Source organism: Vombatus ursinus, unplaced genomic scaffold (assembly GCF_900497805.2).
Source record: "Vombatus ursinus unplaced genomic scaffold, bare-nosed wombat genome assembly UNPS02014825.1, whole genome shotgun sequence".
Lineage (NCBI taxonomy): Eukaryota > Metazoa > Chordata > Mammalia > Diprotodontia > Vombatidae > Vombatus > Vombatus ursinus.
Window position 1 is genome coordinate 3,535,576 of NW_020954603.1, and position 12,508 is coordinate 3,548,083.

The window sequence follows — 12,508 nt, forward strand, 5'->3', positions numbered from 1 at the left end:
GAGCTCAAACAATACAAGTGCCCAACACAACCATGGGGGTGATAACGACAGTAATACCTACGGCTGTGCTCAAGGGGTTCCAAGCACTGCCCGGTGCCAGCTGGTCCTTGGAATCACAGCAGTTGGGAGGGACCTCTGAGGGTGTCTGCTGAGCCCTCATCTGAGCAGCATGGTAAGTAAGTGTCTGACCCATCTTTGGCCCAAGGCTCTAAAGCCCTAATTCCCAATACACCCATTCCACTTGGGGGTGGCTCTAATTGTCTGGTTTGGTTTGGTTTTTCCCCGAAGGAGGTCAACATCTACCTCCTTGAAACTTCCATCCTCTGCTCCTAGTTCTAACTGAGAAAAATGAATCTAATGCCTCCTCCCCTAGACATTCCTTTAAAGAGAGGCAGATACCTTTCCTGAACCATCTGGCCCAATTTCATTGTTTCCAGCCTCCTACCTATCGTGACTGCTGTCCTCTGCACGGACCAGCTTCCTCCCAAACCACTGTCTGTGTTCTTCATAAAACATGGTGCCCAGAACTTCCAGGGAGTGTTTACAGAAGAAGCCAAACAAATGAGGTGCAGCCCATTGGGAATGTCAGGGAAAGAGCCCTCTGAATGACCTAGCACTCCTCTGAATGGCCACCGGACATATCTACTGATCAAGAAGAAGGGGTCTCAGTCCATGATAACAGTCACCCTTGTAACTCCAGTAGCAAGGGATGGGAACAGGAAGACCCCCAAGACATGGGAGGGAGTTGAGGCTTCCCCCCTGAGGGTGGGGTCTCGGTCTCCCTATGGTTGACTCAGCCTGTAAGAACCACCATGGAAAATGACCCACAACAGTGGGGAGAAGGTGACCCATTAGTGGTTGAGTCGATGCTATTCTGAAGAGAGTGAGGAGGCAGGGAGACTGAGGAGGCCTTCAAGTCCCAGTGATTTCCTGGAGGTTTCTGAGAGAATGAGGATGCCCAGGGGCTGGCCTGGGTCTAACATTGCATCTGCGTTGCCAGGGAAGTGAACGCAGCAAGATTGGAAGGTTAGGATCACCTACCAGCAATGTGTACTTGGGCAAATAATTTTACCTCTCTGGGCCTCACTGTCCTCACGCATAAAATAGGGACGACCACACTTGAACAACTTGCCCTCAAAGTTACCCTAGCTCTAACCTTGCATAATCCACCCTCAAAGGGCTGTTTGGGGAGAACACCTACACTACAAAGTGGTAAATGGATGAGTTATCCTCATCATGGCCTCCATCTTTTGCTTCTCCATTTTCATCATTTTCTTCTTCCTCTTACACTTTGCTTCATTCTCTTCCTTTTCCTCTTTTTTATCACCACCATCACATGTCCATTGTCACATGGACTCTGGGAGCCATAGGGGCAGCAGCTCTGAGACCCCACCTTCAGCTGCTGCATGTCTGCCCCTCCAGGCAAGGGGGGCCTTCTCCAGCTTCTTTCCCTTCACCTCAGATTGGGAACACTCCACAGGGAGTTGGGACCACTCTACCTTTCAACACCTCAAGCTCTAACACTCCGTGGTTTTAGGTGGAGAAAGTGCCCCCCTTTAAGACCCTTGGAGGGATCCTTTGAAAAAGCCTTGAGTCTGAGTAACGTCTGCTTGCTCCATGGCACCTCTGACCACGGGTTGTCCCCGTATATCTGCCCTTGACGCTGTGGTGGCTTTCCGCTGACTCTGTCTGCCATCCCACAGCACTCACACAGCCCATAGCCTGCCTGCCTGCCTGCCTGTCTGTCATCGCTCACTTTTCTACTGGAGCAGCCCACCTTCTCCTCAGGTGTCCATGCACTCGACGGCAGCTCTCAGACCAAGGCAAAGGCTTTCCTGAAGTTGAGTCGCTCTTGTGTGAGCTCCGTCCTTGTCATCAAAGACAGTGACTCTGCCTTGGTCAGCACCAAGGGAGGAGCTCCCTGTCACAAACACCTGAAGCCAGCGGTGAGCACATTTGCTCCCGGCATGCACCATTCCCTCGAACCTACTTTTGGAGCCCACCTGCCCAGAAGCTGCCAGTCCTCGAGACAGCAGGTGATACCATTAGGCAAGGAGCACCATTTGTGGAGTTTGGTAGCTAGCTATTGTTAGCAGCTAACAGATTTAGTAGCTATTTTGAGATCACAGATTTACATGTAACAGGTAACTTCCTGGTGCTTCAGAGGAATGAGGCCACAAGAGAAGAGAGTGTTTCTTCTGTGGCTAAGTGCTAAGTTCCACCTCATCCCCCTTTGGGGCTCCCTCCCATGATGGAGGAGACGTTAGCCAGCACGGGACAACTCTGAGAGGTCCTGCCAAGCAGGACGGCTTTGAACACAGACCCAGCAGAAGCCTGGTGACTCAGCTGTCCAAGGACCAGCCTAGGTAAGGAGAGATCTAGCCTCCAGGAGAGAAGCTAGTGCACAATAACCCCTGGGAATGCTCCAGATGAGATGTGGAGGGCCTGTGGCTGGCATCAGGAGAGGGAACGCCCCCCTGGGACCTCAATCTAGAGTTGGAAGGCTCTCAGAGGTCATCTCACCCAACTCCCTAGTTTTACAGATGAGAAAACTGAGACCCAGAGATGAGAAGTACCTTACCCGCAATCACATACAGGGTCAGAGACTTCGAGGCCTTCAGAAGTCATTTGGTCAAACCCCCAACCTTAGTGCGAAGGACACCAATCCCAGAGAGGGGAAGGGCCTCGTCCACAGTCACAAAGGGACGGAGTGGAGGAGACTGGATTTGAAGTGAGTTCCTCTGACTCTAAGCCTGGTGCTTTGTTCATTGGTCTACATAAAGCCAGAAAACCTCACTAGTTGTGTGGCTCTGGACAAGTCACAGAAATCTCATTAGCCTCAGCTTCCTCCGCAGACAAACGAGGATTACAGCCACCCCCCAAGGCCATTGTGAGGATTAACTAGGAAGGGATGTGTAAAGTGCTTTGCAAACCTTAAATGGACACCCACCCACACACCCACACACATTTATGTGCTGCTCTTCCTAGGATCATTGAATTGTGATCCTAGGGAAGTGGTTCCTCTCTATGCACTTCAGTTTCCTCCTATGTACAACCAACTTTGTGAGCCAACACGTGTCCTCAGCCCCAGATCGTCTCCATTAGTCAGTTGATAAGCACTTATTCAGCACTTACCATGTGCCAGGCACTATGCTATGTGCTAGAGATACAAAGAAAAGCAGAAGATAGGTCCTGCCCTCAAGGGGCTCAGAGTCAAATGTGGACCACACCAGGCAAACAAGCAGGCACAGGGAAGGCCTAGCTCAGAGGGGGATTGGGAAAGGACTCTGGTAGAAGCCAGGCTTGATATCTCTGGTTTTTCACCCAGTCCTCCATGCTAGACTCCAGTGACCCCGCTGGCCTACAAGGTATGTGGTAGAATGGAGAATGACGGCTGTGAGGAGCTCACGCTCGGCATGTGGCCCTGGCAGCTGCGGTGGCTGTGGGGGGACAGATAAGAGAGCTCAGCAGACTGGTCTGCGAGGTCCCTCCCAACAGTGAACTGGAGCATCTGTACCTTTCCAGGAGAGGGACCGAGGGGCTACTGGGCAGCCACATGCACTGCCCTGGGACATGAGTGCTCACACTGAGGGGTGACGTTGGCAGCCAGGTAAGCCTGGGCGTCCCAAGCTTTCCTATCCCATTCATTTCCTGGGCACTGCCGCAGTGTTCAGTTACCTCTGCTCTGAATCCCTGCATCACTTGGCTCGCTCGCCATCTTGGAAGGTCGAGTCTCTGGCTCCCTTTGCCTGGGGTCCCTGGATCTGATGAGAAAAGTGTAGGGTCCTCCCAAGAGGGGCCCAGGCCCAGGTCTCTCCCTTTCCCAACAGGCTGCTCTCTTCTGGCCTCCTCTGCCAAGCCCTGATTTCAGTTACTCTAGCCCTCACTGTAGCTTCCTTGTATGTACTGTCGTCCCCATTCCAACAGAAGCTCTTAGAGGGCAAGAACTTTCCTTTGGCTTGGATTTGTATTCCCAGCCCTTAGCACAGTGCCTGGGACACAGTAAGTGCTTAATAAATGCTTGCTGACAGGCCCACTGACTGGGTAAAAGGAGACAGGTCATAATAGCTAGCATTTCTATAGCGCTTTAAAGTTGGAAAGCTTTACATGTTACCTCATTTGATCCCCACAACAACCCAGGGAGATAGGAGCTATCATTATTCTTATTTTACAGAGTAGGAAACTGAGGCAGACAGAGGTAATGTGACCTGCCCAGGATCCCACAGCTAGGAAGTGTCTGAGGCTGGATTTGAACTAGGGTTTTCCTGACTGTAGAGCCAGTGCTCTGTGCCCTATGGTGCCCCCTAGCAGCCTCTCCATCAGTGGGGGTTTAGTACTGTGATATATTGAAAGAACTAAGGTGCTTAGATTGAGATCTAGAAGCCAATTCCTTCATTTTACAGAGGAGGAAACAAAGTAAACTGAGGCCCGAGTCACAGTTGAGTAAATTTGTCCAAGGTCTCAGAGAGAGGAAGAGTGGCGGAAAGACTCAAAGCCGATTGCCTGAATCCAGTGCTGTATCTCCCCTGTTAGCCTGCCCCTACAGCTCCTTGGACCTGTGTCCCCCTGCCACTTGGGACACATCAAGAGACACACTGTGCAAAACGTGTGGAAGTGCCATTAGCACACCAGGGGTGGAGAGACCAAGGCTGAGAAACTTGCTAATAACTAACAAGTGTTAATAATTAATGGATGTTAATTATTAGCTATTATTGTGGCCTTTTAAGATCTACAAAGCACTTTAGAAATATGATTTCACTTCATCCTCCTAACAAGCCTAGGAAGTAAGTGCTATTAGCATCCCCATTTTACAGATGAAAAACTTGAGGCTGAGAGATTCAGCATCTGGGCGGAGCTGGGACACAAGCTGCTGGGGGAGAGAAGTCCCCACCCACAGCTGGCGGTTCCCACCTGGCCCAAGTCTCTGCTTTTCTAGAGTCTCAGTGAAGTGAGTTGGGCTCTATCCAGAAAAGCACGCATTCAGGAAAAGAGTTTGGCTTTTACATCAGCACTTTAATAACTGTGGCTTGCTCTATTCAGACATAAAGCATCCAGAATCATGTTCTACCTTTAAAATGTGCAAATACTGTTAACGGCCACCAGGGAATCCTGATCATGAATCAAGGGCAGTCTGTACCCAGGCCCAGGGGCACCGTGCATTTTTATATATGCACACACATACATACATGTTATGTATATGTATAAAACACACATATGAATATATACGTGTGTGTGCATTTAAGTATGCATGTATGTACACGCATGTTCTCCATTCCTCCTCACCTCCTCTGCTCAAGCTCTACACAGCAAGAACCACGGCCCACAGAGAAGCCTCATTAATCCCCGGGCCCTTCTCTAAACAGCTGCCGCGCCACAGGGCACAGTGGGGAGCCAGCTACTGCCCGCGGACAGAACCACTGGGAAGAGGAATAGTACCACCAAGGAACCAGGACAGGAACGTCGTCCACGTGCGTCCTTATTATGCTTTTGTAAAACGAGTGTGTTGGAAAAGAGGAGCTCCAAGGTCCCTTCCAGGTCTAACTCTGAAATCCTACGGCCCATTACCTATGGGAGCTTGGACGAGTCACAGAACTTCCCTGGTCACGATGGAACAGCTCGAGGGCTGAACAGACCTGGTCAAGTCCACCCTCCTCATCCAGGACCCATGGAGGTTGTGTTGGAGGAAAGAGCAGCACAGAAAAGAAAGAGCTTAGGAGAGCAAGTGCAAACTCTTGCCCAAGTGAAGGACTGTCTGAAAAACCCAAGAGGCTGAACCGAAATCAGAGTGCATGCGTCCCCTCAGCTCCTCCCAGAACCCCCACTGCAGGAAGCCGCCCAGGCCGCTGCGCCCGTTCCTCCCGGGCTGTGCTCTCAACATCCTCCCTCATGCCCATCTCCTTTTCCTGAAGCCTCACTCCAGAGCCCCAGTCCCCCACTGGAAGTTCCCTCCGTCCCATGGCCTCTTCCTCAGGAGCAGATGCACAAACAGAAACACAAGCCCACCCAGAACATCGAGGCTCACAGCCCAAACGACCTGTTTGACATCATCGGGCCCAACCTCCTATTTTTACATCTCACAGACATACCTCGACCAGCTGTTTCCAGGCACTCCCCCCTACTCCCCAAAGTCAGTAGCCCCCAAACTCTGCCATAGCAGGGGGATGAATCACCCTTGCCCACAAGCACACCCAACTTTAGAGTGAGGATAGTGCATTTTTCAGCCAGGTTCTTTCTCTTCAATTACAACTTCCATTCATCTCTTAGTAATAGCTGTTATTCCTCCTTAGGGGAAGAAATGAGAAGGTGACTGAATACAGCATTTACCCACATGTAGAGCTTACGAGCTCTGCAAACAAAACCTGTGGAGAACAAAATCAACCAGCAGCAATAGCCTGGGAGGTCCAGAGGGACAAGTCCTCCACACGAAGGCTCTCGGGGAAAGCTTATGCCACCCCCCAACCAAGAGAAAGAAGATGCAGAATACCAACATCACGCCAAGAGGCAGGCTGGTAGGACAACAGCGGGGCAACTACCCCAAACGTGGCACATTCTGCCCTGAGGGTTACTGACGTGGACCAAGAAAAGATGGTTTGAGCCTGGAACTCACCATTTGGGGCGGCTGGTAGACTTCACCATCGGGGTCATCCCATCTCTGTAGAGACTTTTGGTCTTGCTGAAGTTAACGATGTTGAAAATCACCCTCTGAGAGAGAAAGAGAGAGGGGAAATGGATCCGATTAGAATGCTGTCTTGAGCAGAGAACAGCTAATGAGGCACTAACAAAGCCACCCTGTGTGCCTTTAGCCATCTAGCTGCCCTTTCCAGCTCATGGGGACGGGCCAACCTGCCCCTGGTTTTTGGGGCCTTGCCAAAGATAGCCAGGACTCTACCACCAAGTCCTCAAAGGTGCCCAACTTAATCCAATAGGTAATGATGAGCTGGGGTTTGAATCCTGTATCTGCGATTGACTGGCTCTGTGAGTGCAGGAAAAGAACACTTCTGGGGAAGACGATAGCAACGTACATGTTTCTGAAGGGCTGTCCTGAGGGTGAGTGTGAGACTTGTCCCACTTGGTCCCAGAAACCTACACATGTCAGGCCCCAAGAGCGCGAATAAGGATCCCCCAAAGTGTTCACATTATTTGAATTGCAGGGTGCATTTCCATTGGGCTGAAACCATGACCACATTTTACATCATTATAACTCCAAATAGTGGGAATTCTAATTCAGGGGACCACTTTATGAGATTCTTTATTTGCCTTAATTAGGACCTAGCTGTACAAAGAGTGATTGGGGAACATCACAGAGGAGCGGGAAAAACTTCCTAACAATGTGAACTGTCCACTTTTCTGGATGCTGACCTGCCAGGGAGGTTCTGGAGCAGGAGTTCTTTGCCTTTTTGTGTGTCATGGACCCCCACATCCTCTCTTTGGTAGTCTGATGAAACCTACTGATTCCTTCTTAGAACCATGCTGTTGCTTTTTTATACAGAAAATAAAATACATAGGATTGCAAAGAAAACTATTATAATGAAAGGTAGTTATCAAAAATCTATGTACGTTTTGTGTGTGTGTATATATATATATATATATATATATATATATATATATATATACACACATATACACACATGTGTATACTCACACACACAGACACACAGTTTACTAGACCCTGCCCCCCAACCAATTCTCCACTCTGGTAGAAAAAGAACTTTGGTAAACACAATCTCTCAATCTCTCAATCTCTCTCTCTCTCTTTCTCTCTCCTTAAACTACTTAGAATTTACTCACCTGTTTACATATGGTAACCCTTCCTCTGTCCCCTAGTTGACTGTAAGCTCTTTGAGGGCAGGGACTTTTTGTGTCTTAGCCTAGCACAGTGCCTTAAACATAGTAGGCATTAAATATGTGAGTGTAGATTGAACTGAACATCCACATAACAGAATTTCTTTGTGACAACCATTTCCTGAGTTAGAGCCAGGTTTAGAATCTGTTTCCAGAATTCCTCGTCCCTCTAATCCTTCTGTCCACGTGACCTGCAGTGTCTATACACTCTTATCACAAAACCGCATCTGTTCTGACATGTTCTCTTTCATTCTTCCTGATTCTCTTTTGTGGATTTCCTTCAGAAGGATATATCTGTGAAATGAAAGGGCCCATTCCAGCTCTGACATACCATGGGTCTATCTATAATCACAATCTCCTCCCACCCCAATGCTACTAATAGCATTTTCATGAGTAATTAATTGAACAATATTTGGGGGGTATATAATTTTGTATTTTTATCTGCATTATAGGTTACCAGGGTCAAATAACTTAGCTTAATAAAAAACTGGCTGAATTAAAGAATGTTTTATCCTTCATCCTAATAGAATGATGCACAGACCAGTAAAATTCCCTAAAACAACCAGTTTCCTCCATTACAAGCAGTGAGTCATCAACACCTAACATCACCTTCCTCAGGGTGGGGGGATGAAGCTGCATGAGGCAGGGAAAGAGGAAGTGGGCAGGACAAAATGCCCCCAGAGGAGGCCTGAGCTGGAGGGCCACAGAGGGGAGGGGTGGACGGCTTGAGCCTCCTCGTTTCTAAAAGAGGGTGAAGGATGCCAAAAACTTGGAAAGTATCACTCCCTTATTATTACCAAAAAGGCAACTGAGAAACCACTACCTACACATTGTCATGCCACTTGTCCAGCCATACGGTGGTAGTCTATGAGAATGAGCTGTGCCTGTATTGAGGACGTCCTTGATTAGGGAACGCGAAGGGAACAGACGGGTGTTAAAAAAATGATATTCTGCAGGACACCACTTCTACACAGTTCCACAACAGGCCTGAAGGGACAGAAGAGGCAAGATCCCATGGTGCCTACTGTTTGTGCACTACAAAAAGTGTTTGATTCAGTTGAGCAAAATGTGTATCCTGAAACCTCTACACACCTCTTAAGGCAAGAGGGCAAAGTGGAAATGGAAAGAATCCACCACTGACCTCCTGAAACAAACTCCAAAATAAAAACTCCAAGAAACGTCATGGCCAAAATCTAGAGCTTCAGGTCAAAGAAAAAATACTGCAAGCAGCCAAAACAGAAAGGATTCAAATGCTGAGCAGCCACAGTCAGGACTACACACCACTTAGAAGCCACCACTATTCAAGAGTGGAGAGCGTGGAATATGATATTCCAGCAGGCAAAGGATATGGGCTTACAAGAATAACCTACCCAGCAAGGGTGATAATACTGCCTTCCTATCCAGCTAAAATCCCATCTCCCACAAGAAGCCTTTCCAGAAACTCTTCATTCTTGTGCGTTCCCTCTGTGGTGGATGTCAGATTTATCCCTGTGTAGCTTGTTTGTACATAGTTGTTTACGTGTTGTCTCCCTCGTTAGAATATGAGCTCCCTGAGGGCAGGAACCGTCTTTTGTTTTTCTTTGTATCCCCAGTACTTGGGACAGTCCCCGGTACATAGTAGGCACTTAAATATTTATTGAATGAATGACTACAGGAAAAATTCCAGATTTTAGTGAAAAAGAGGACTTCAAGGAATTATTGATGAAAAGATCAGATGATAAATCCAAAGATCCAAGCTTTGGGGGTAAGAACTAAAGTAGTTTGGCAGAAACTAGGCATATCCCATCATTTCACACCACTTACCAAGATAGGTCAAAATGGATAAATGATTTAGATATAAAGGGTGATACCATAAGTAAATTAGGGGAGCATGGAAAAATGTACCTGTCAGATCTATGGATAAGGCAAGAGTTTATGACCAAACAAGAGATAGAGAGCATCACAGGATGTAAAATGGATAATTTTGATTACATGAAATTAAAAAGCTTCTGCACAAATTAAACTAATGCAACCAAAATTAGAAGGAAGACAGAAAACTGGGGAAAATTTTTACAGCAAATTTCTCTGATAAAGGCTTCATTTCTCAAATATATAGAGAACTGAGCCAAATTTATAAAAATAAGAGCCATTCCCCAGTTGATAAATTGTCAAAGGATGTGAACAGGAAGTTTTCAGAAGAAGAAATTAAAGCTATCAATAGTCACATAAAAATACTCTAAATCACTACTAATTAGAGAAATACAAATGAAAACAACTCTTAACTACCCATTATATTGGCTAACATGACAAAAAAGGAAAATGACAAATTCTGAAGGGGATGTAGGAAAATTGGGACACTAAATGCATTGTTTGTGGAGTTGCGAACTGGTTCAACCATTCTGGAGAACAATATGGAACTATGCCAAAAGGGCTGTAAAACTGTGCATACCCTTTGATCCAGCAATATCACTACTAGGTCTGTATCCTAAAAAGATCAAAGAAAATGGAAAAGTATCCACATGTACAAAAATATTTAGAGCAGTTCTTTTTGTGGTGGCAAAGAATTAGGAATTGAGGGAATGGTCAAACAAGTTGTGGTATATGATTGTGAGGGAATACTATTGTGTTATGATGAGCAGAATGGTTTCAGAAAAACCTGGGAAGACTTGTATGGATTAATACAAACTGATGTGAGCAAAACCAGATCACCGTACACAGTAATAGCAATATTGTAATGATGATCAACTGTGAAAGACATTTTGCTACTCTGATCAAGAGAATGATCCAAGGCAATTCTAAAGAATTCATGATTAAAAATGCTAACTACCTCCATAGAGAGGAATGATGAACTCTGAGTACAGATTGAAGCATATTTTTTAACTCTCTTTATTTTTCTTGGTTTATTTTGTTTTCTTGCAACATAGCCAATACGGAAATATGTTTTGCATGACTTCACATGTATAATCGATATAAAATTGCTTGCCTTCTCAAAGAGAGAGAAGTGAAGGGAGAAAGGGAGAGAATTTTGAACTCAAAATTTTTTAAAAAAGATTAATTTTTTTACATGTAATTGGAAAATATTTAGCAAAATAAATAAAATAATTCTTTAAAAAAAGACCAGATATATGTAAAAACTTTAAAGTGCAAACACAGGAGTAAAGAGAAACATTAAAAAGGTAAATATGAATGAACAATCATATGGGATTAAACAAGATTAAACTGCTTACATACTAATATGGGGAGGTGATCCAAGTGTCCACTTTGAATTATTATCATCAGAGATTATAAGGGAAGTCTAATTAGGCAGAAGGCATGGGAAAGATTCTATTATATCTTTATGATATTAAAAGAAAAATCGGAAGGGAGGGGAAGAGAAATACACTTCAGGGGTGGGGAAAAGTAAGAGAATGGAAAGAAAGCTTAAGGGAAATTATCTCACATAACCAGCATATACATGTAGAAGTCTATGCAAACAAAGAGAAAGGGTGGAGGGCACAGCTGACACTTGAAACTTACTCTCATCTGAACTGGTTAAAAGAGGGAATAATACACACATAGAATTTGGAACAGAAATTCATTTCACTCAACAGGGAAACTGAGGGGGAGGGGGAGAAGGGAGAATTAAAAGGAGGGTAGATTAAGGGAGGAATTAGTTCCAAGCAAAACAAATTCTACCTAAGGTTATACAAAAATATTTATAGCTCTTTTCGTGGTGACAAAAAATTGGAAAATGAAGGGGTGCCTATCAGTTGGGGAATGACTGACAAGTTACGGTATACACAGTCTGTTCTATAACCTATGTTTCAAGACTGAGAATTTGTTCCACCTTAATTGACATACTGGGAACATCTAGAGCATAATTTGAATTTCTAGTTTGCTCCTTCCCCATCTCTTAAGACCTCAAGAAACACCAAGAATGCAGAGAAATTCACAATAATTCACAAGCTACAACTATCCCGACACCATTTCCACAAGCAAACTTCAGGTCTCTGTCACAGGAAAATGACCCACTCATTGTATACTTTCTAGTTCAGTAGGAGCTGCAGACAAAGAAGGGCTGGTCAGCACCCCACCATAACACCATACCACTCCCTGCCTCCATGGCCTTGGCTGGAGGCTCCTCCCGAAGCCTGAGGCCTGGACAGAGCAATAGCGAGAAGCTGGAGGAAGCCAGTAGTTATCGTAGTATTTATATATGTCTTGAGCATTTAATATGTACATAACTGGGTGCCATTTTTTTCTTTTAATATGTCGCTGACAGCATTCTTGATCACTGTGCCCAATACCATTTTTTCCCATAAGCTCAGTGATTTTTGTTGCTCGATTTTGCATAGTAGGGTGCTTTTGGGAAAAACATGTCATGTTATAGCAGAACTGCCTATGAACATGATAGAATATTATTATAATGTAAAAAAACAAATGGTAAGGGGTTTGTTTCAGAGAAAACTGAGAATTGCATGAATTGATGCAGAATGAAGGGAAAAGAACCAGAAGAACAATTTGTACAAAGACAACAATACTGTGAAGTCAAACAACCATGCAAGACTTAAAAATCAACCTGAATTGGCCCATGTACAGCCACATCTATATCCACATCTCTTTCTCCATAGATATTTTGGATGGGATAATGAAGTGAGTAAAGAACTGAAGAGGAGGAAGAATGTGGTCTATTGCTTTGGGGAAATCA

General features: G+C 45.5%; 1 protein-coding gene across 1 annotated transcript in view; it reads right to left on the reverse strand.

The window, feature by feature from the left end:
• AGBL4 (ATP/GTP binding protein like 4) overlaps positions 1-12,508 on the reverse strand; it is a 790,143-nt gene that overhangs the window by 417,974 nt on the left and 359,661 nt on the right. Inside the window, exon 3 of the mRNA XM_027837968.1 lies at positions 6,608-6,702. Coding sequence (XP_027693769.1) covers positions 6,608-6,702 — 95 coding nt within the window. The remainder of the gene's footprint in view (positions 1-6,607; positions 6,703-12,508) is intronic.